The sequence below is a fragment of the Medicago truncatula genome, chromosome 2 (assembly GCF_003473485.1).
Source record: "Medicago truncatula cultivar Jemalong A17 chromosome 2, MtrunA17r5.0-ANR, whole genome shotgun sequence".
NCBI classification, from domain to species: Eukaryota; Viridiplantae; Streptophyta; class Magnoliopsida; order Fabales; family Fabaceae; genus Medicago; species Medicago truncatula.
Genome location: NC_053043.1, coordinates 9,625,511 through 9,649,609, shown reverse-complemented (window position 1 = coordinate 9,649,609; position 24,099 = coordinate 9,625,511). Strand labels below are relative to the sequence as shown.

General features: G+C 33.0%; 2 protein-coding genes across 2 annotated transcripts; one reads left to right on the top strand and one right to left on the bottom strand.

The window, feature by feature from the left end:
* Window positions 1-801: 801 nt before the first annotated feature.
* Window positions 802-7,210, top strand: LOC11407168 (uncharacterized). Its single transcript, XM_003594222.4, has 6 exons — window positions 802-1,720; window positions 3,817-3,917; window positions 4,018-4,134; window positions 4,521-5,330; window positions 5,704-5,920; window positions 6,197-7,210. The coding sequence occupies exons 1-6, from the start codon at window positions 1,435-1,437 to the stop codon at window positions 6,766-6,768; spliced, it is 2,103 nt and encodes a 700-aa protein (XP_003594270.1). The 5' UTR covers window positions 802-1,434; the 3' UTR covers window positions 6,769-7,210.
* A 1,741-nt stretch (window positions 7,211-8,951) lies between these two features.
* Window positions 8,952-13,405, bottom strand: LOC11408719 (transcriptional adapter ADA2b). Its single transcript, XM_003594221.4, has 11 exons — window positions 13,340-13,405; window positions 12,206-12,264; window positions 11,560-11,738; window positions 11,247-11,312; window positions 11,004-11,129; window positions 10,855-10,909; window positions 10,607-10,702; window positions 10,300-10,522; window positions 9,962-10,172; window positions 9,634-9,861; window positions 8,952-9,538 (listed from the first exon to the last, which is right to left on the bottom strand). The coding sequence occupies exons 1-11, from the start codon at window positions 13,387-13,389 to the stop codon at window positions 9,344-9,346; spliced, it is 1,488 nt and encodes a 495-aa protein (XP_003594269.2). The 5' UTR covers window positions 13,390-13,405; the 3' UTR covers window positions 8,952-9,343.
* Between the last annotated feature and the right edge of the window lie 10,694 nt (window positions 13,406-24,099).

Sequence of the window (24,099 nt, the reverse complement as noted above, 5' to 3'; positions counted from 1 at the left end):
TTTAAGGTGCTCCAACGTGAAATCAAACAAGTATTATACCAGAGCCTCAAGATGTAGTAATCATGTTTAAGTTGGACAAAATTATTGTTATGATTAAAGTTTAATAATAATATATTTATCACCTAAAAATTATTTTATGCTCCAATATCTTTTTAAGGTCAGTCGAGAAAAGAATCATATAGTCGATTTCTGGAGTTGCATATTTTAAAGATATTAAGTAAGAAACAAATGTCTCGTTTTGCTAAAAAAAACAAATGTCTCGTTGTCGACTCAATACTTATTACCATAGGAGACTCAAATTACCCAAATTGTAGGAATACATAAGAGGCATGACAAATTAAACACACAATCAATTTTAAAGTCGTTTATTTTGATGATAGTCAAACTTTATATGGTAAGAAACAAATATCTCATTGCCGGCTCGATGTTTATTACCATAGCAGATTTAAATGACCTAAGTCGTAGGAATAAGAGTTATGATAGGTCAAAATCCTAAGTTTGAATAGGAAAAAAAAGTTGGCCAAATTTATTTTTGATTAAAGTATGCATTGGGCATGTCTAGGAATGACGACTAGAGTTTGGTTAAAATCCTTGACTTTGTGAACAACATACCTCACCTAACGACGTCGTAAAGAAACTTCCAAACCAAAAATGCAAGTACACTGATCAATCATCGAATCAAGTGGTCAAAATAGGATCATGAAAATGACACGTGTCAAGAACACACGTGTATGTGCAACACTGGAATATCCCTCTCAAGAAAACACTAAAATTCCCTTAATACCCTTTAGGTTCTTCCTTTGATTCACCACAAGAACAAGAAGAACAAGAACAAAAACACCGTTGTTCTTTTTGAGGTTTTTCATCATCGTTTTCACTCTCATCACAAACCCCTTTTTCACTCTCAAAAGGGTTTTCAACCATTTTCTTCAAACCCTCCTTTTCACCCTTCAAAATCCTCTCTTTCTCTCTCATCCATTGCCTTGAACCCCACTTCACAAAACCTGGGTTTTTGTTTTTCCACAACATAAACATCATATGACGTAGTACGATGAATGAACCTTAATCCTTGTTTTGTTGTTTTCCTTTGGTTTTGATGGTGCCACATTGTTTGACTTCACTTCTATAGTTTTTGTACCATGACGCTATAGTTTCTCTCTCTTTAATCTTGATCCACCCTTTTGCCCCATTTGATTCTATACTGGAAAAAGATTGAATTTTTTCATCTGGGTCGTTGTGGTTTTGGTTTTTTCATCAATGGTTTGAGTTTTAGGATTTTTGGGGATAGCTTGATAGGGTTTTTCCTTACACCAATTTAGGGTTGGTTTAGGAACAACCCATCGTTGTTTATTTATTTGTTGTGTTATTTAATGTTGTAGTGTAGAGTGTTGTTTTTGCTGTTGGTGGTGTTGGTGGATTTTGAAGGATTTAAGGATGTCTGGTGATGAGGTTGATGCTGTTTTTGTGTCATGGGAGGAGCAAGTGATATGTCAAGAGCGTGGGAACCGTGTGATTCATTTTTACTTGAGACATATGTCGGGGGATTCGGTGCTAGCTGTTGTGGGGACTGAGAGGAGTGTGAGGCACATGATGTATGTTGTTCCTCAACAATTTTTGATGGATTATGGATCAACTAACGTTGTTTATAAATGGAGGGCAAGGAGGGAGGTTGTTGACTGGCTCAACCATTTGGTTTCGAGGAATCGATCACACCGTAATGGTAATTTTGTTTGATTCTATTGCAATTTGATTCTCATGTGTTTTAATGATTTATTTGTTATGAGTTATTGTTTTTGGATGCAAGTGTATGTGGTGAATTGTTTTATTGTATGTTCTTATTAGATGCTACATGGTTTTTTTTATCAACCACACAATGTACTTCTTCTTATGAGTTACCTTTCAAAGAATTTGGTCAAGTTTGTGCTTTGTGAATTGTATACTCATTCATGATCACTTATATTGTTGGTCAATGCAAACGTTATCAATTGCGACTTTGGTTACTTAATGATTATCGATATAGTAGAAAATTGTGAACAAATGTGGTAAATGTAGTTGCAATTGTGACTGCATTGCAGTGGTGACCGAAGACCTCAAAAGTCTTTACAGGGTGGTTGCAGTTGTGGTTACGCGCTAGCTACAATTTAAAACCATGATGAAATGAGGAAGATTGAGGTAATAACTAGAGAACTAGGGTTTTAGGGTTCAGCAACCATCGTGGAGCTGAAATGTATCATACACCGACTAAATCCAAGTCATACAAACTATTTACTAAGCCCAGCCCAACGAATAATAGTCCAATCTTAAACCACGTCAGCTAGTCATTGAAAGATCACGTACTTGTAACGTGATGCAATACACTCTACTGGACAGTGCTAAAGCTCACTGACGCGTCACTTTAATGCCATTCCGAAAACACTTTACATTGAGAAATTACACAAGCCTGTGCTTCTTCAACACTGTCGAGGCTGTTGCTGTGATAAAGGATACGGAGTGGTGGGGGAGAAATCTGTTGTAATCCTTGAGGCTTGATGGATAAGGAAATGGGTACTGTTTATTTTGTTGATTAACTTCCTAACCATTCCGTAGCTGCCAGATTGTGATTTCTGTGATCTGTTGTTGTGTTTTAGATCTGTGTTCTGTCAATTTTATTTCATTCCATTTTTTATTTACAATCAATGCATTAAACATGGTGGGAGCATCTTCTGCTTGTCGAATCGATTAGCTTTTCAAGATCAAAACCTAATATTTTTCTTTCTTGTTTTATTTTCTCCCGAGTTTCGAGTTTTGATCCATCGGTAAGGTCACTGCATGGGGATTGTAGTATCAATATCTCATGATACATGAGAGTTGTATCTCGATTTGATATAAAACTGAACCCGGTCGATACAAATCTCGTATGTTTATCGATTTTGGATATGGATATATCATTTTGAATCCCGATTAATTATGAATCTAGATTCACTATGGTGAATTCCGACACTGCCAAAACTTAGTGTAGTCAACTGTTTTTTATGGTCAACTTTGTATAGCAGCCACTTTTCTTTTGTTGATTTATAATTTTGCTATAAATCGTTTTCTAATAGATTTGATTCATCCGATTCAAAAAAATAGATTTGATTCATGACTCTGAAAATAAGTATTTCAATTCAAGATTTAATCTTGATTTGATAACCATGTATGGTAGTAGTAAAAAATAGCCTCTACTTTTAATGGGACAGGGTTACATATTTCTGACTCTCGATCCCCCTATACCGGTGGAGCCCTCATAACAATGGTCACCTGTTATTTTCTTCTTTTTATTTGGATGCAAGTTTAGCTTAATTTTATATGGCTAGAAAAATTTGACAGGGTATCCTTTGATCAATTGGCAAATAATTATTTATTGTCTGGAGCTATGTGTCCAAATATGGTTTATGATGGAACATTATGGCGTAATTTGATCCATGTAGCCGACCCCACTTAGTGGGATAAGGCTTGGTTGTTGTTGTTGTGTGTCCATGAAGACAATACTTGGTTGTTGATGTTGTGTGTCCATGAAGACAATACTTGGTGTCCATGAAGACAATACTTGGTGTCTTATCTGCTTTCCGAATCATTTTATGTACAATTTCGTTATAACAAAAGAAAAGAAACAGAGAAAGGAAGGAAGCAAAAATTGCACTTGATACTTCATGCTAGTTTTCTGTGGCCGTTGCATTTCATTTTTGCTGTCTCTTTCTTTTGCTACAACATGGTTTATCACTCCACTTTGAACCCACTTTTATTCTTGTTACGGATAGAAAAGTTTTCTGAGCAACCTCAATTTTTCTCTGACAGGTACACTGCTGGATGATTCAGCTATTGCTGCAGGACTGGGCTCTCTTGATACGTTCGCAGATGGAATCAATGCTAATAACAGAAAAATACCTGATAAACTGGTATAGAACCAATGACTAATAAAATCCATCTGTCATTAGTTTCCTTTGTATCTTTATATGACATGATTAACTCACCATGCCTATGTTTTCTGCACTGCAGATTTCTAAGAAGCTGAACATTCAAAGTTCAGATATTGTATGGTCAGGTGCTTCTTCCTTTTGTGCTAAACAGCTGAAGCACTACTCAGGGTTTGACAGGAAAGGGACTACCATATATGTATGTAAACTGTTTGTTTTGTAGTTACATCTCAGTTATTTATACGCATCGTTGGGCCCTGTTTGGATAAACAACTTAATTTTGTGCTTTTCATATAAATATATATAAGCTATTTTTATAATGAAAGATAAAATAAAGTAAAACTTTATAGTTTATATATGATATTTTCATAAGCTATCCTGGAGAGCTTATGAAAGTAAGCTAAAAATAACTTATGGACATGTCATAGCTATTTCCATAAGCTCTTCCAAATCCAAACAATCTCACACGTGCTTATGTCAATGAATAAGCTCAAATAAGTCAATCCACAGACTTTTGTTATTGTTGACTTTTATTGGCATACAGAGGTAATTTTATGTTTCTGAAATATTTCTTCTAATCTATAGGTTCATTCATTTGTGTATATTATGGCTGAAGAGGAAAATCACTATCTCGGTTATTTGGAAGATATGTATGAAGACAAAAAGAGACAAAAAAGGGTGAAAGTACGGTGGTTTCACCGTGGTCAGGAAGTTAAGCATGTGATTCCAGAGCTTGATCTTCATGAGGGTGAGGTTTTCATCACACCTAATGTTCAGGTGATCAGCGCTGAGTGCATCAACGGTCCTGCAACAGTTCTGACTCCTAAGCATTACGAGAAATACAAAGCCGAGTTGCTGCGTACCTCTTCATCTGAGATCCATGTATGTTCTAGGCAGCTTAAAAATAACAAGCTGAAACCCTTTGCTCTTACTAAGCTGAGCGGTTATAGTAACCAGCCTATACTTTCTGGTTTGAATTGCCCTAGTCTTCCCAAAAGAAAGGCGGACTGTCCGAAATTTGAAGATGGTGGGAACTTCACTCAAGATGATTCTTTGAGGTCCAGCAATAAGAGGAATAGAAGTTCTGTGGAGTACTTGGTAGCTGAAAAGGGTTCTTCTGGTCTGCAAAACTCTTCTCTTATGAATGAGATGCCAAACGGTGTACCGAAATACCCGAGTCTGAAACTAAAACTGTCGAGAAATACAATGGGTAAGGGTATTGAACCTAAGCCTGAACTGCCTTTTAAGGTCAATGATAAGGTAGAGTTTCTCTCTCAAGATAGTGGCATTAGAGGATGCTGGTTTAGATGTACAATCTTGTATGCATCTCATAAGAAGCTCAAGGTTTTGTATGATGACATAATGGACGCAGTAGATGAGGAGGAACATCTAGAGGTATGCAGTGCCTTATATTTCTTCTCTCACCCACACTCTCTCTCTCTCTCTATATATATATATGTGTGTGTGTGTGTGTGTGTGTGTGTGGACACACGCACACGTTCATATACACCGTTAGTGTAAAGATTTTTTTACGCTACCAATCAGTCATAGCCGTCACATCATTAAAAACGTTTGACTTTATAATTACTTTTAAAGTCACACATATGATTGGTTGTGATTTGCTGATGATGTAAAACTTTTTACACTTTGTATCAAAATTAAACTATATATCTATTGGCTGGGTAATTTTTTTATACAAGTATAAATAATGATTGCGGGTGATTTTTGAGGAAGAATACGGTTTTCAACCCGTTATTAATTTGTGTAGGAATGGATCCCTGCTCAAAGAGTGGCAAAACCTGACAAACTGGGTATGCGGTGTGACGGCCGCTTTTTAGTACGACCACGCCCTCCTGAATCTGTTAAAGGTTGTACTTTCGAGATTGGAGCAGCTGTGGATGCCTGGTGTGGGGATGGATGGTGGGAAAGTATTATAACTGCTGTTGATGCTTCTGAAAATGGAACCTGTCAGGTTTATTCGCCTGGTATGACACTTAAATTACTTTGTCCCCGTTTTCTTGTTTCCATTTCCATGATAAAATAAACATTTTAGAAGACATAATTAAAGTTTTTGAAAATAGATTTTAAAAATAGATGAATATTTTTGAAAAATTCAGTGTTTCTGGAAATGCATTATCTGTAGTTAGTTTCCATCTTCTCTCTATCACAACTGAAAAGGAAAATTCATAATCAAATGTAATTACAACAACACAATGTTTTTCTTTGGGTAAGACATCTCATGGTAATGTGATTCTCTTTAGGTGAAGAGAAGTTTCTATTGGTTGAAAAGAGAGACCTTCGAATTTCCCAAGATTGGATTGATAACATGTGGGTTAATATATTGGGAAAGCCGGACATTTGCAGCTTTTTATCTTCAAATCCCCCTCGCCCCAAGTTTCAAGCTAATTCTGCAGTGGTCAATGGATCTATTACTGGCAGTTCTGCAACATTTGAAAGTAAATCGCCACCAACCGCTAAAGTTGAAGTTGCTCCAAAGGTTGAGCAAAAATCATCTGGTTTGGAAGAACTTAATGGCGGTATGAAGAGAATGACTTTGTGGAAACCACCACTCCATGCCATTCATGAAGACGAGGACATCGACTCTGGTGGCTTTGATGGTGATACTGAGACTGACAATGTTGTTGATGCGTTTGATAAAGACAAGGACTGTAACTCTGGTAGTAGCAGTGATGATGATGGCTCTGACAATGACGGTGATGATGCTGATGCTGACAACACTGGAGAGGACAGCGAGGAGAATTTGGTGATGGAGGAAAAAGTTGGTCGTTCTGAACCAAAACTTGATGCAGCAGGAGCAATACAGGTTACATGAATATAAGGTAAAGGTAAATGGGAGATTTCTCTTTCTCCTACTGATTATATATACGTGATGTATATAATAATGAAATGAAACTTCAGGGTAGTAGTAATACATATGCAGAGGATAATGGTGGGTAAAGGTTCTTATTCTAGTACATTTTAGTGTATAGCTTATGTTTTGGGTTGAGGTCTTTCATTAGATCAACAATCTATAAAGCTTATACAGTCTAGTCTTGATATTTAGTTCATGTGGGTTGTTAGATGCACAATTGCACATACATCCACTGAAACTTGAAACTGCGTATCGAGGAGTTTAGCTCCCAAGGGTAAAGTTTGTACTTTGAGATTTTAATTAGTTTTTACCTTTGATCATGAAGTACTATATAAAGTTTTATCTTTGAACAATTTGCTAAATATGTGCACCTATTCATATATGGTTATATGTAATTCTGGAACTACCATATGTCGCGATTCTTGCATTTCAAATTACCAGGGACCGGAGAATGATCTGACGATGTGGTTCTATGCATGAGCCATGAGATTAATGTTGTGTTTGGAATCATAATTTGTTCTCCATCAACATCATGTGGTGGGATTTACTCCCTCCGTCCCAAATTATATGACGTTTTGGCCATTTCACACGTATTAAGAAATGTAATTAATTTTGTGTGGGGAAGAGAAATTATGAGTTGTTTTACAAAATTATCCTTAATAAATGGTATGGAAAAGATAAATGAAATAATTGAAAGAAGAGAGAGTAATTAATAGTTAAAGATATAATAGGAAAAGTAACATTATTATTTCATTGGTATTGTAAAGTGACATATAATTTGGGACAATTTTTTTTTCTTCAAAGCGACATACAATTTGGGAGGAAGGGAGTATGTTGTGACTTGGAGATTCTTACACCCCACACATTCTTCAGAAGTACAAATTCAATGTGTATAATTTGATAATTTCTTTATATGCACACTTCTGGACTGATGTTGGGGTGTGAAGCAGGTAATGGACCCCCATAAAACTATTTCTTTTAAATTTCAGTGTTAGCAAGTTGATAACGTTTTTGGAAGCATTTTTTTATCAATAGGAAATTTTGTTGTTTTCACATAATATGAATTTGTTTGTTTCAGCTTTAAAAAAAATAGATTTTATGTTATAAGAACATAGAGATTAATAACGAGATTCTTTTATAGAGATTTTAAGGAAAATATGAAGTTATTTATGTTTGTTTACCATCCATAAAACTCATTTTTCTCAAAAGAGTTTTAACTATAGCTCATGTGTACCTTGTTTTTGAATTTTTTTTTTTTTTTAAAAAAAGTTAATTCTAATAGCTTTTCATTTAGAGTCAAAAATGTGTTTTTAAAACTCTAAGATGTTTTAGTACATGGACTCTCTCACTTATATATTGTTCAAAATTTTACTCTTTTAATCAATGTGAGACTTTACTCACACTTGACAGCCACAATATTCTATCCTTCAAGTGAGAGACTCTGTTTTTTAATCTAACACAATATTCTATCCTTCAATATTGAAATTAATTTAACTTAAATATTAATAACATGTTAAAAACAAAAAATATGAGTGTTTTAATGTGAGTCAACAATGGTGGTCAATGGTATTTTAATATTGTATTAAAACCTGATTTTATTTTATTTTTAGAAAAAATGAATATTATTTTAATAAATATAAATTTAATAAAAAAAATAAAATGTGTTGGTGAGGTGGTGATGATCAACATCGGTCAACGTCAGAACTCCATCGATCTTCGAGACGGGATCATTGGAGGATCATCATTGGTTGATGGCCGCTGCTAGCAACGATCATCATGCTCCATCATTGACCTCCACCGCTATATTATATTATTATTAAACTAAATTAAAATATTAATAATATTTACCAAAACAATTTATTGATATTCGTTAGACTACAATCACAACTGAGGTTGGTTAGTCATAATCAACAAAACTATTGATCTACTGTGGTAGCAAGCATTCACTCTCAAGTCTCAACTAAGGTTGTGTAGTAACGTGCTCATAATAGATGAGATAAACAAATATTCACTTCTCATTTCACCTCTAAGAACCTTTTAATCTTTAACCCCACTCCTAGAGAAATGAAAAACCTGTGCAGGAACATGCTCATAATATATAAGAGTGAAACCACTGTCACAACTAATGTTGGCTACGCCATCAACACAAACTATAGAGTTTCAACTTTAACCATATGCAACCAAACTAGCATGCATAGCCACAGGATAATCGTGCAACACACAAAGAGAGAAAACATAAAATCTTCTATATCTCAAAGAGACAAGCTATAGATTTTTCAAACTTAAAACATGTCAATAGTAAAACAATTAAAAAAAACAACTAATGTGCAACAAATTTTCAAGGGTGATGGTCCCCCAAAAACAACATCTTAGCAAATTCCGATACACACCACTTCTATCCACTCCACAGATAGAAACTTATTACAAAAGCTTGATACTCAACTTCAAAAATATCTAGAAATGTTTATAGTTTGATATATAACTTAATTTTAATCTGATTATTATTAAGGGGTCCTTGAACAGAATAAGAGAGGTCTCAGGGGGAACCAATACCCTTCTTAATGAGCATATCATACACCCTGTCAATTTTCATGGTATCCATATTCTTGAACATTTGACGACCATCAGACTTTGAAGAGATGTTTCCAGCAATCATTTGTACCGACATGTCCTCTTGCATCTTCAGATACACGGTTGGAGACAACCTTAACTCGCAGCACAAACGTTTCTCCTGATAGAAAATTACAGTCGACGGTTTCATAAAACAAAATGAGAAGCAATGTATAGTTTTAAAATGCAAACATGATAGAAGAAAAAGATTCTTACAACGGCAGAGTGTTTTGTTGCATTGACAGCACTTGAAGTAGCTGGCCTTGCAGGTCTGGTACCAGCAGAGTCTGGAGACATCAATGCATTCGGAACGCCATGATTGTTCGGGACCGCGTGAGTATTTTCTCTTACCCCGCGAGCACTTCCTTCAACTTCACTTCTTCTCTTATTTGCCAGATATATATCGGCTTCAGCTGATGTGCGGCAACCAGCAGCAATTGCTTCCTGCGGCCATGTTCAACAAATGTCAGAAAACTTTTCCATTTACCAAGAAGAGAAAAAAAGTGAATGTCCATAACAATTTAATGGCATCCATGTCTCAAACCTTAGTCTCTAGAATCTTTTTCAGATATCTATGTTCAGAGATAACAGTTCTGAGCAATTCATCATGCTTTTCCTTAGTATGTAAGCGCATGAACACGTCATATTTCCGGCATATTGCCTTTTCCTCGGGTGTTAAGTCCTTCTCAAATGGATTTTCATGTAGCAAATTTCTTTCAAGTATGAATTTCTTCCTGCGCTCTCTTTCATCAAGCCTGCAACGTTTTTCAATTTGAAGATATGATCATGAACAATACCATGCAGCAAATATCATTATTTATGATTTTGAGCGTGGATAACTCAGGTAAAGAAACCTATAAAACTAAAATCGTTGTTGTTTACCTTTTATTATAGACACTTATCACACGAAGTTTGATCTCTATCTCCTCCTCAGTGTCATTGTCATTAAACTCCATATCAGCGAGTAATTTCTCAGCATCATCATCATATTCAGGATCGAATTCTTGTCTTTTCGGGTTATAACCACTGGCTTCAACCAAAGTACGACCTTCATTTCTTGAGGAATTTGGCTTATTTCCTCCAAAATCTCCGTCCTTTGGATAATCTGTCAAAGACAAAAGGACTAGGGATGAATACAGAATGTAATGTAATGTCAATTGGGATTTACGAGCAAATATAAAATGCACACCTTCCCGCAAACTAGCTTTTCCCCGACCTTTATTGGATGCCTTTTTGTTAGCACCAGCTGCAGCATGTGTGTTGACTGAGGGCCCAGAATCCGACCCTAAAATATATAAACAATAGAGATCGAAAGAAAACGATAATTAGCAAATTGTTGAATGCGTCATAATAGTATACTGTGTAACTGAAATCATTTTTCAATAAAACTAAAAACTACATAAACTAACGAATGTGATGTCGTGTATTGTGATAAACCTTTCGCCGTTGCAAGAAGTTCTTCTCTGCTTCTCCCAACAGCATGAGACATGTCCTAGTAAATAAGAACAATTAGCATTTAAAAGAACTTTATATGAACAAATATGATAAGAAGTACTAATTGAAGCTTCATTCGAAGCCTATCATACCGGAAGAGGGAAGACTGGAGAGTTCAAGTAAAACTTCATGTAGTGTTCCATGCATGCCTCTTTGTTCTTAGTTCCAACATGCTCAGCAACTTCTGCCCAATTTTCTAGGCCATACATTTCAATTCCCTAAAACCAAAATATTATAGCTAGAAAATTCAGATATCAATAAGAGATTTCTTCTTCAACACCAAATATAATGCTTTGTCATATTACACCATTAGTCACCGTTACTAAAAAAAGTACCTCCAGAATCAACATTTCTTCATCTGCGTTCCAGTCCGGGGAGACGAGAGGAAAAGACAATTTATTCTGTCAACATGGAACTGTGTTAAAAAACTAATATAAAGAAACAAATCAATAATAACAACAATGCTGTCGAAACTAGTAGTAATGCAATTTTCTCAACGGTGATTGGGCAGATAAACAAGCATAAATTATTTCAAATATGATTTATGCTCAACTTATGATATAAAAGAACAGTATCAGATAATTATCGCATAACCTTTCTCTCGATCAAGACATCAAAGGAAAACATTTGAAAGTAATGGTTACTGACCATGACCCTGTAATCATGATTGCTTTTGTGGGGTGTCAGCTCAGCTCCAACAGAAAAGCACTCAACACATAAGTCAAAATCGGGGCACACGGCACACTTAATACGGATTACTCCGGTAATATTTTTCTTACAGTAATTGCAATGATACAGAGCCCATTTTGCTTCACCTGCTCCTTGACCTATCTCACAAAATTATTTTCAAACATACAAAAATATCCATGAATCATAAATGAATGAATAAATAGACAATTGAAACCCTAATGTTTCCTTTTTGAAAATGGAAAGAAAAAAAATCCATGGCAGCTATATCATATCTTAAGCTAAAGATTATTCAGCATATATAGCAACATACGCTTTGATCCAAACAAAGTGAAGAAACGCGCGCGATGGTGGACAGTTCCAACGCGGAAAGTTACACATTTATATGGTACAAATATATATATACTGTCGAATAGAAACAACAAGCAACGTGAAATGGAAGAATGCAAACATGGCTATGTGCTATTACAGAAATTACCATAATACTTATAGTTATAGTTTTTTTTTTTTTTGAAAGAACTTATAGTTATAGTTTATACAGTAGAACAATGTCATAGTGCATTATAGAATTAATAAGTACAATGGTACATGATAGTTGAAAAAGTACCTGCAGCAGCAGCAGATTCTGAATTATCTCCAAATAAAGCATTCTTCTGTCTCCTTGCCCTATACAGTAAATAAAAGTACACATCATTTTACTACACATTCAGATAAACAAAAATATCATGATAGAATAGGGTAAGTGAATTTTTTTTTATCATTTATTCATGTGCTTTTTCCATTGAATAATAGACTTTTTCGACTATAGGTATTCAAATTTTTAAAAGATTAAAAATTGTTTTTTTATACAGTTTTTCACTATTGAGTTTTTAATGTGTCAAAAAAAATTGCTTCAGTTTTTTTTTTTTTGTTGGAGCAAAGTAATATCTTGTTAGTTGAAAGAAAATGAGAAATGATTTGGCTTGATTTGACCGATTGATTTTGATTAAAATAAATGATTTCGGATTGGATGAAAATAAGGAAGTTGACTAGGTTAAGTAAAGTGTTTATCTTGGTCAAAATAAAAAAGTGAAGTGTTAATGGAAAAGAATTGGCAATAATGAATGGAAAAATGCTTTAATTCATATTGGTGATTTTTTTACATATTTCTTTTGAAGAATTGTGTAGGTAATTTACCTATCATCAAATCAAAATTAGTCACCTAATCAATTTTGCAGGTAAAGTGAAAGTTAGTTTGTGGATACAGCTTGAAAACTAACTTATGTGATTAATTTTGATGGGTTTTTGGATAAATTACCGACAATTATTCAAAGTATCCTATATCTAATCTAAAAATATTAAACTCAAAGAGGTACTAGGCAATTAAAAGTTTGTGATGAATTGCTCCAACACCTATGAGTACACACATCCAAATTAAATTAATTCGGAATGATCAATCCTTACTTACAAGACATAATTATTCTTTCAAAAAAAAAAAAAAGAGGCATAATTATCATTTGAGGTGTGTTATTTGAATATTTATTTGTGTGATAACTTTTGAGACAACCATAAATTTACAAAGAAAAATAGGTATTGATACCGTAACGAGAAAGAAAATTGTCATAAAAGTAGTCACAAAATAATTGTACAAATATTATTTCTCTACAATAAAATATGAAAAATTGAAAGAAAGTGAACGGGAAGACAAGAAGTTTGTTGCATGGTTGATTGAAAAATGCAAAAATAAAAAGAGAACACTCACAGTTCCTCTAATGCCTTCTTGGATGGTTTTTTCTTGGCATAAACCTCCATCAGTGCAAATGAAGGAAGAGATATCAATGAGAAAATGAGGAGAAGTTTCAGAGTTTTTTGTTTTTATATATAAACCAAGAAAATGACTAGAATAGGAAAGAAAATGATAATATATTGAGTGAGAAAAGACTATATTTTTTAAACATGATATCTTACGCGCGCAAGAGTTTTAACACCCGCATATTCAAGCTCGCATTCAAACCCAAGACATTTTTTTTGACAAAACCTAAGACATTGGTTGAATTAAAAGAGACATGTACCATCTCATCTAAGCTCTCTTGATTAAACTTTTTTTTTTTTTTTTTTAAAAAATCTTAAATTATAGACTAACAATGTTATTATCCCTGCGTTTTTTTTTTCTTCCAAATACTATCTTTTTATATGTTAACACTCCGGTTCCTAGAGGAGTGTAACTTTAATAATTCGAAGTTCAGCTGAGAGGTAAGTAAATTCTGATAAAAAATTGTTCTACCCAGAATTGAAACATTATCTTGCATTGAACAAGTATATTATAATAAGGATAATGTTAACCAGTGCCCCTGGTTAAGGAGTCAAATGTGATAAGTATTACATTGAAACTTGTGCTGTCAACTTTTGAAAAGTATAAAAAGTGTTACTTTTATTTTAAAACTTTCATTTTTTTAGTTTTCTTAACCAATGCTCCTGAAGCACCGGTTAACATGACCCTAATAACCATAATACTCGTTCCCTAAAAAAAAAAAAACATAATACTCTTATTCTTGAATTTTAGTAACGATAATCATTTTTTTTTTGTCAATTAGTCTATTGGCTAAAACTTACTTTTTAAGGTGAATAAGTGGGGTGTTCGGGGTTCGAACTCTAACCCCTACATATAACAATGCATTGTCCCATTTGTAAAAAAAAAAAATGCATTGTACCAGTCAACTGAGTCATACTCACAGGGGACAACGATAATCATCTATATAGTTATATGTTTGAACATGTATTAAAATAGAGTGATTTTTTTATAGTTAATATTAATTTATATTAAAATAAGAGAATATTTTAAAAGTATTAAAATTTGTATCGGTTTATATTTAAAATTTAATAAATATTTTAAGTGCAATTAATATAGTCTTTTTTTTATTATAGAAGTGCAATTAACATAGTCTTTGTTGAGTTATAAAATACTCAATAAGTTTGAAGAGATATATTATATTTTACCATTGTCAAAAAAATTATATTTTACCTAACGGTACAATCATATAAAAAATAAAAAAATACATATTATTGTAGGATTTTATATTTATTGTTTTGTTAGAACTTTTAATAATATATAGCTCGTTTGTATAATAATAGTTTCATATAGTACTCCTCTAGCCCTTAATATTTATGTTTTTTTTTTGTGGTGCCTTAATATTTATGATAATTGGTCACCTATAATATTGACTTTAGTGTCATTAAAAAAAAATTGACTTTAGAGAATTATGTCAAAAAAATATTGACAATAAAGTAAAGAATTTAACTATATATTTTCATCTCCTGTTTGTGAGAATCATGTGTTATGTCTAACTTATTGTATAAGATATATTTTGTTTCTTGACAAATTATTGTATCAAATATGTTGTTTTCAAGTATCATCTTTTTTTTGACAAAAAGAAAAATGTATCATTTTTTTTTTTTACATCATTTTTGTTTGCGAATTAAGTAATTGTATGCACGGTGTACTTTGGATCACTTTTGAGTTTAAAAATCATCTGATCTAAAATAAAAATTATACATAGTTTGATTCGATTTGAATGATACTTTAAAAAAATGATTTGATCCGATCAAGTTAAATGCAGATTTATTTGGATCAATTTTTAGATATTCAATTGTAAAATAATAGACTTGATGGATAATATAATATTAAATATATTATAAAATAATATTATTAAATGAAAATTATCAACTATGTTCTCGTGAGCTTAGCTCAATTGATATGGACAATGCATAATATATGCAAGGTTCGAAGTTCAAGCCATGACCACAAAAAAGTAAAACTTATGAAATTGCAAAAATATAGATTAAATCAAATTAATAAGTACTACACTTTAAAAAAATAAAAACCAAAAACAATACATTAATGTAATATATTATAATATTAAAAAATAATCTAAAATATTAAAATTTACTTATGTGATTTGGTTCAGTTTAGTTCGATTTTGAAAAGATGATCTAAAATCCGATCCGACCTTTTTCACAACATACAAACAAATTCAATAATATTCGGTTTTGTGAAGTTTTCGATTTTTATAGATGAATTTACAAATTTTATTTTGGTTTGGGTTATAATACCCTTAAAAAAAATTATTATAATAATGAACGATGATTTAGACTTATCACATTTTTTTCCGTTACAAGTTAGAGTAGTAAAATATGTATGCTTCTTACATAGATCGTTATAAGTAATTATTATGAACGAACTTACATAGATCGTGTTACTGCTGGCTCTATCTTTGAAGATATTGTGGCATTCTTTGAAGTAGCCATTATTGCCCGAACACCAAATTTGACTGTGCCTATGTATGATTCTCACAACTATTATTACCGAGCCGTTTATTTTGATATGTTGATTTTCTCAATGTTCCTTTAAAGCAGGTTTATTTGTATTTAATATATAAATAATTATAGTAATATAACGATATATGGTATTAACCGAGGCACGTCTATTGGTGGGTCGAAATTATTTTTATATCTTCCACAAGATAGGGTCAACTTAGACCTCTAGAATTTCTAGAAGGACTCTCTTAAAGGATAGGTCATGCAAAAAAAAAATTGTATAAAGTTCATAAATTTACTCATACTCAATAATAATAACATTTTTTTTAAACACGGTGTCCGGTTTAAGATAGAAATATTTTTTAATTATGTATTTATGACTGGAATTCTTTTAGAGTAGTTAAGAAAAAAAATTAGTTATTGACATTTTATATATTATCATTGTATATAAGGCCACTAATATGTCCATCTTTCATTCTCTTTTTTCTGATATGTAGGTGAAGTGGTAAACCATTTGAAACTAGCACATAGACAACTATGAGGTTTTGAGTTTGAGCCTATGTGAATCTAACGAAATTGAAATTTCTAGTTGAGATAGGCTTTACGGACGCTAGTAACTATTAAAAAACAGTAAGTTTTTTAATTGATAAAAAATGATAAAATTGTAAAATAATTTAAGTTTATTGGAAGGATAAAACTGGAAGAAAATCTGTTACACCAAATCTTATTATCTTTTTTAATATAAAAGTATAGATATTTGAATATTTTGGTTACTTAATTAACAAAGGATTAAATTGTTAATAAATTAGTTTATATATATAAATGGTAAAATTGAAAAAAAAAATAGTTTAATCACTATCAATTTATTAAATCTTATATATTTCTCATTTTCTTGAGTCAATGTCACACACACACATATATATATATGTAAAAAATAAATTTGATATTGAGAAATTATCATCAATAACAGTAACACTAAAGATTATTTTTCACAACTATCTCAAGTGATATTTGATTTTTGTCCCATAATTTACAAAGTTGTTACCATTAAACTTACACATGTTAGATAATACGGTCACAAATAGAATCCATCCTTTAAAGTTGAGCTTTGAGAGACATGCAAATAACCACTAAGTGATACAACTTTAATCTCGTTATTTATTTAATATAACTATATATTATTAGTTAAAATAATGTTTCAATGATTTAAAGAAATATTACAACTGTTTAAGTATAAATTAATTTTTTGGTCAAAATAAAGTATAAGTTATATTTTAAAGATATATTGCAATTATTTAGAAATTCAGTATATGCATGTACTGTTTTATTTTTAAAATATTAGTTATATATACAAAAGTTGAATACAACAGTTTCTTTTACATATATAATAGAGTAATTTTTTAATAGTTTGAATCAATGTACCAAAATAAAAAGAATAGTTTGATACCAAAGAAAAATAATAGTTTGAAGAAATTTTTTAAAAAAGGATAAACATTTCGGTCAAGTTTACCATATCATATTATTGTGTTATTTGTGGGAAACAATAAATTGTATAAATTTTCCCTTCAAGAATAAATTGTTTAATTTAAATTATTTTTTCCAGTTATTTTAAGCCAACCATGATTTTATTTTTATAAATATTTTTTAACGTAAAAACCAAAATCTTTGAACATTATAGAAAAACAGAAATACATTCGTATATGTAGTTTTTATAGTTCAAAATAAATTTATGTTAAAAAAAGTTCAAAATAAATTTATTATTCACTGCACACATAATAAATTATGTATCTACATGATATCATATTCTATTATAGGTATAACCAAGCAATTGGACTCGTGTGCTTAATAAGCTCCAGTAAAAAACGAATTGTTTAGGAGAACTTGAGTTTGATTTTTGTATGAAATAATTATTGATCAAATTTTACTTACCTTTCACCGAACTCTGAATTACCATGACCCCTTCCTTTAGGAATCAGAGGGTTAACACCAAAAGATACTCCTATAGAAAATGTGTTAGACCAAAAGTGATTAAAGAACTTAAGACCATAATTTTTTTGATAACAAATCATATAATAACAATAAGGATACTCTAATGTGAGTTTAAGTGCAAAATTTTTTGTCCTCGTGAGATTAGCTCAGTTGGTATGAACAATGCATAATATATACAAGATCCGGGTTTCGAACCTCGGCCACCACCAAAAAAGTGCAACAAATTCTAAGTAAATGAAGTTCTATCTCTGACCAACTGAACACTCTAGACTTTGGTAACACTTTGGACCTTGAATTGAAGCTCTCTATCATAGATAAAGACAAGACTATGTATCAAGATCAAGGTCAAACTCTATGGAAATCAACGCTATGTGGTTAGAGCCTTTAGACTGAGATCATTTGTACCATGTGTTTGACTCAAGTACATGTCACTGATTCATGTAGTAACTATTTGCTAAGAATTTTCTAACTTATGCAATTAAGTAAAATTCATTAAGAGCATCATTCATGGACAGGAATGGTTTATTCGCTGACTGTATTTAATCAAGAATATCACAACATTAAATCAAGCATTCAAATACGGGGAATACTTCAGCAATGATCATCAAGCTTTATGATGGACAAAATTGGCAAGTGCATCAAATTGTAACACGTAAAAAATGTAGTAAGTTTATCGTCTCTATATGGATTGTTGTTCAACATAGCAATTAGCGAAACATATTTAAAGAGTAAATAGAAAGAAAAAAAATTAAAAGAGGGTTGCTGGGTTTGATTGCCCTGCTCAATGCGAGATTAGGTTGTTGATACAAATATTTAACGGTGATTAGGGAATCCTTGAATCCCCCTCCGTCTTTGTTTGGACTGACTTAGTACAACATCAGTTATGTGGTGTCTACTTATGATTTAAGAAACTGGTTTCAGAACTCCTATTAACCCTAACGACAACATGTGTGGTAAGTTAACCTAGTTGAAATTACGGTGTTCCCATAAGGAAGAATTAGAAAACATGAAGTTTCATACTTTAATTTCATTAACTAGAATTAAGAAATAAGCAATTGGAAGTGCCATGAACGGAAGAAGAATTTAGGGTTGTCAATCTTACTAATCTATACAAACCAATTTTAAAGATTACCGACACGGATTCTCAATTGAAAAAGCATTAAGTACATGCAAAAACAAATTAAATCGGACACAAGAAAAACATAACTGAATAAAAACTTTGTTAATGGAATCCAACAAATAAGAAGGGATTCATCTTAGAACCATAATCAAAGAGGTTTAGTTGTACATGGCAACAAACATCATAACAAAACAATGGAAAAAACATACCCTAGAGAGAACAAGAGGAGGATGGAGATCCTCTTCCTTGGACTCTGATGTTTGACCCCTGCCTTGAACCGCTATCTTTCTGAATATTTATAACATATGATTACTTAGGGTTTAAGAGAAAAAAATTTGGATTTTTCCATCGATTTAGCTCGGAAAACAAACAAAGTGATTTTAACCCGTAGAAAAACACAACTGCGCATCCCTGTGGCGCAGGATGCGCATGAGGCAGTGACAAACACTATCCCATGCGCAGTGGCGCATGAGGAAGCCCCACATGTGCGAATTTTTGTGTTTTCGTTTAGGAAAGTAGGCTAACAAGCACTTTGAAGTTAGTTCCTAAGGATTCTCTATTTGAAATATTTTATTACCCTAACCTCTAACTTCATTCACAAACTGTGTCACAACCATTGTTATGAGATACTAGCTTTCATTTTTGGAGTCACTTCAAAGAATTTGGGCACTAGTAGAACTAATTATTATTTTTATTTTTGAAGGGACCAAACTTTTGTTTGTGTCTCTTGATTTTTATTTATTTTGTGTAGACCATCATTTTGATGTTTTATCTACTTTTTTCTCTACTTTTTTTTTCTTTAATAACCAAGTTCTACTTGTAGCCAACCCCAAACTTAAGATGTTACTAATTCCAAAGAGCAACCACAAACTTAATTTAAAATCATGACAAGTATTTCACTAATCTATCTAACTCCAAAAAGGAAATCAAACATATATTATCACTGGGGTTCATAACTTGTGACATCATTCAGAGTCACACAAAAGTTGTTGAGGCAAAATCCCTAATTAATTTTAAAGATAATAAACAAATATGATTAAAGAATTAATGGACTTTGATTAATTCCTTGGTATTTAACTTGTGCTCTTGAGTGTTTTCACTAAGACAGGAACAAGGTTTGAATCATACCAAGATGCATAAAATCAAAGGACATTGAATCCATGAACTAATTCTAAAGTTCAGAAAGTTAGTTCAGAATGTTGATCAGAAAGTTGATCAGAACGTTCTGATGAGAGCTCAGAAGCAACCCTGTTCAGAAGCAACCTTGCTCAGAAGCAACCCTGCTCAGAAGCAACCCTGTTCAGAAGCAACCTTGCTCAGAAGCAACCCTGCTCAGAAGCAACCCTGTTCAGAAGCAACCTTGCTCAGAAGCAACCCTGCTCAGAAGCAACCCTGTTCAGAAGCAACCTAGTTCAGAAGGTTGTTCAGAAGCAACCAGTTCAGAAGCAACCAGTTCAGAAGCAACCTAGTTCAGAAGGTTGTTCAGAAGCAACCAGTTCAGAAGCAACCAGTTCAGAAGCAACCTAGTTCAGAAGGTTGTTCAGAAGCAACCTAGTTCAGAAGGTTGTTCTTATACAAGCCAAGAATCTCAAGAACTGTGATCAAGGTCATGCAAGGCACATGTGACATGAATATATGTCCAGGAAAGTACATTTGCATGGATCAATCAAGCAATAAAGGCATATACAAGAGTTATGTCAAAGAAGGCATTCAATATTCATTTAAGACTATGAACATTGATGTACTAGGAATATTTCACAAAGGAATATCATCCTAGATGTTATCATCACTGCTCTTCATTATTGTTTCACTATTAGGATTTGATTACATCAAATGATAGTCTTACAAATCATCCTAAGTGAAACAGATGGAACATTCTGATGATCAGAATGTTCAAGCTCAGCTCATGCTTACTTTATGAACAGTATAGTAGGTGAAAAGCAAAAAAGCAAAAGCAAAGCAAATCTGTCATCTCCAACAAGAGATAGACACGTCTGAGAGTTGGTACTGATCAAGGACAACACAATCTCTCAAAGCATGGGCATGAAGATGCAGAATCCCACTAAATCCTCCTACACCGGTTCCAAGACAAATTCTGGGAAAGGAACATTCTGATGTATGAAGAAAAGTCCATACATTGGTTATTGTCCAGAAATTCATATGGAAAGCATATGCATAGCCCAGAACTTCATGTGTTCATTCATACATGATGAACCCAGATGAAGAACATGATGAACCCAGATGAAGATCATCATGAACACAACAACATTCTGATGTTCATCAGAGATCAGAATGTTTGCCCAGAATTTCAAGTTAAAGCTTGTGGGACCCAGGACACATGGCATAACACCATTGGACACCCTACAACGGCTATATGAGCCCAAAGACTCTATAAATAGAGGGCTTGGCCTTAGCAAAACTTGCACCATTGCAAAGCATACAAGAAAACAACTCTGATTTTGTTTGAAGCTTTTGCAAACTGAAATTGATCAATCTCTAAGTCTTTCATCAACTTAGTGCAAATCAATACTCTTGTTATCTGTAGGATAACCTCTTCTTCTTCTTTCATTGTTTGTTTTACAAACACCCAACTTCCATACAAATTGTAACAAAGTCTCATCTAGCTTTTAGAGGTCCTAAAGTGTTAGGTTGAGCAAAGGTTGTAAAAGTCTAAGTGATTAACTTAGCAAGAAGGTGCAAGCCTGCTGAGGCTTAGAGAATACAGGAGTGTAATTGTTCAGGTGAACAAGATTGTAAGGTGCAGGACTTGAGAGGTTATCTCAAGCATCTTAGTGGAAACTCTCACAGGATTGTGGGGAGTGGACTAGCCCACATTGGGTGAACCACTATAACTCTTTGTGTGTTCTTTCTTTCTTCTCTATACTCTTTTATTTACAGTATACACAACACACACTTACACTTATACTTTATTAAGCAATTTTGTTTATGAACTTCAGAACATTCTGAAGTCAGAAAGTTAACATAATTCCAAGTAAACAACTTGAGAATCACTTTTAAGTTTCAGGATAATTTTTAAAGGGTCACAATTCAAACCCCCCCTTCCTTGTGACTATTTTATCAACTTCAATTGGTATCAGAGCTAGGCTCTAAGGGTTTGAACACTTAAACAAGTGTTAGAGAAAAGATTCAGGAAGTATGTCTAAAGTCAAGTACATAGCTGAAGGAGGATCTTCAAATAGACCACCACTCTTTGATGGATCAAACTACTACTTCTGGAAAGGCAAGATGGAACTCTTTCTCAGATCTCAAGACAATGATATGTGGGCAGTCATCACAAATGGAGACTTTGTTCCAACAAACAAAGAAGGAGCTGTCAAAGCAAAAAGTGCATGGTCAACAGATGAAAAAGCTCAGGTATTACTAAACTCTAAAGCTAGACTCTTTCTATCATGTGCACTAACCATGGAAGAAAGTGAAAGAGTTGATGAGTGTACAAATGCTAAAGGAGTATGGGATACTCTGAAAATACATCATGAGGGTACATCTCATGTCAGAGAAACTAGAATTGACATTGGAGTCAGAAAATTTGAAGTCTTTGAAATGAGTGAAAATGAAACCATTGATGAGATGTATGCAAGATTTACTACAATAGTAAATGAAATGAGATCTCTTGGAAAGGCATATTCCACTCATGATAGAATTAGAAAAATTCTGAGATGTCTTCCAAGTATGTGGAGACCTATGGTCACTGCAATCACTCAGGCCAAAGATTTAAAATCTATGAACCTGGAAGATCTCATTGGTTCACTAAGAGCTCATGAAGTTGTACTTCAAGGAGACAAACCAGTAAAGAAGGTAAGAACACTTGCCTTGAAAGCATCTCAGCAAACCTCATCAGTTGCTGATGAAGATGTGCAAGAACCACAAGAATTAGAAGAAGTTCATGAAGAAGAAGCTGAAGATGAACTTGCACTAATCTCTAAAAGAATTCAAAGGATGATGTTGAGAAGAAATCAGATCAGAAAGAAGTTTCCAAAGACCAACATCAGCATCAAAACTGAAGCTGACAAAAGTCAAGTCACTTGCTATGGATGCAACAAAACTGGACATTTCAAAAATGAATGTCCTGACATCAAAAAGGTTCAGAGAAAACCTCCCTTCAAGAAGAAAGCAATGATCACATGGGATGACATGGAAGAATCAGATTCTCAAGAAGATGCAGATACAGACATGGGACTGATGGCTCAGTCAGATGATGAGGAAGAGGTAATTATCTATAAAACTGATTCTTTATATAAAGATCTTGAAAACAAAATTGATAGTCTCTTATATGATTCAAACTTCTTAACTAATAGATGTCACTCTTTAATCAAAGAACTTTCTGAGATAAAAGAAGAAAAAGAAATACTTCAGAACAAGTATGATGAGTCCAGAAAGACCATAAAAATTCTGCAAGATTCTCATTTTGACATGTCAGAAAAACAAAGAGAGATAAACAGAAAACAAAAAGGCATTATGTCTGTACCTTCTGAAGTACAAAAGGAAAACATACTTTTGAAAAAGGAAGTTGAAACATTGAAAAAGGATCTGACAGGGTTTATAAAATCTACAGAAACTTTTCAAAACATAGTAGGATCTCAAAATAAAAGTACTAAGAAATCTGGCTTAGGCTTTAAGGATCCAAGCAAAATTATTGGAAGTTTTGTACCTAAAGCTAAAATAAGAGTTAAATGTTGTTTTTGTGATAAGTATGGACATAATGAATCAGTATGTCATGTTAAGAAAAAATTTATCAAACAAAATAATTTAAATCTTAGTTCAGAACGTTCTCATCTCAATAGATCAGAAAGTTCACAAAAGGCTGAAAAGGCTAAGAAGACATGTTTCTACTGTAACAAATCTGATCATAAAAGACAGAATGTTACTTTCAGAAAAGATCTCTTAGAAGAACTAACCCTCAAGGACCCAACATTACATGGGTACCTAAAATTTTTATCTTGTCAAATGTAGGTCTTGCCTCAGGGTGCAAGAACAAAACCATGGTACCTGGATAGTGGTTGTTCTAGGCACATGACAGGTGACAGGGATTGTTTTCTAACTTTTGAAAAGAAGGATGGAGGACTAGTGACATTTGGAAA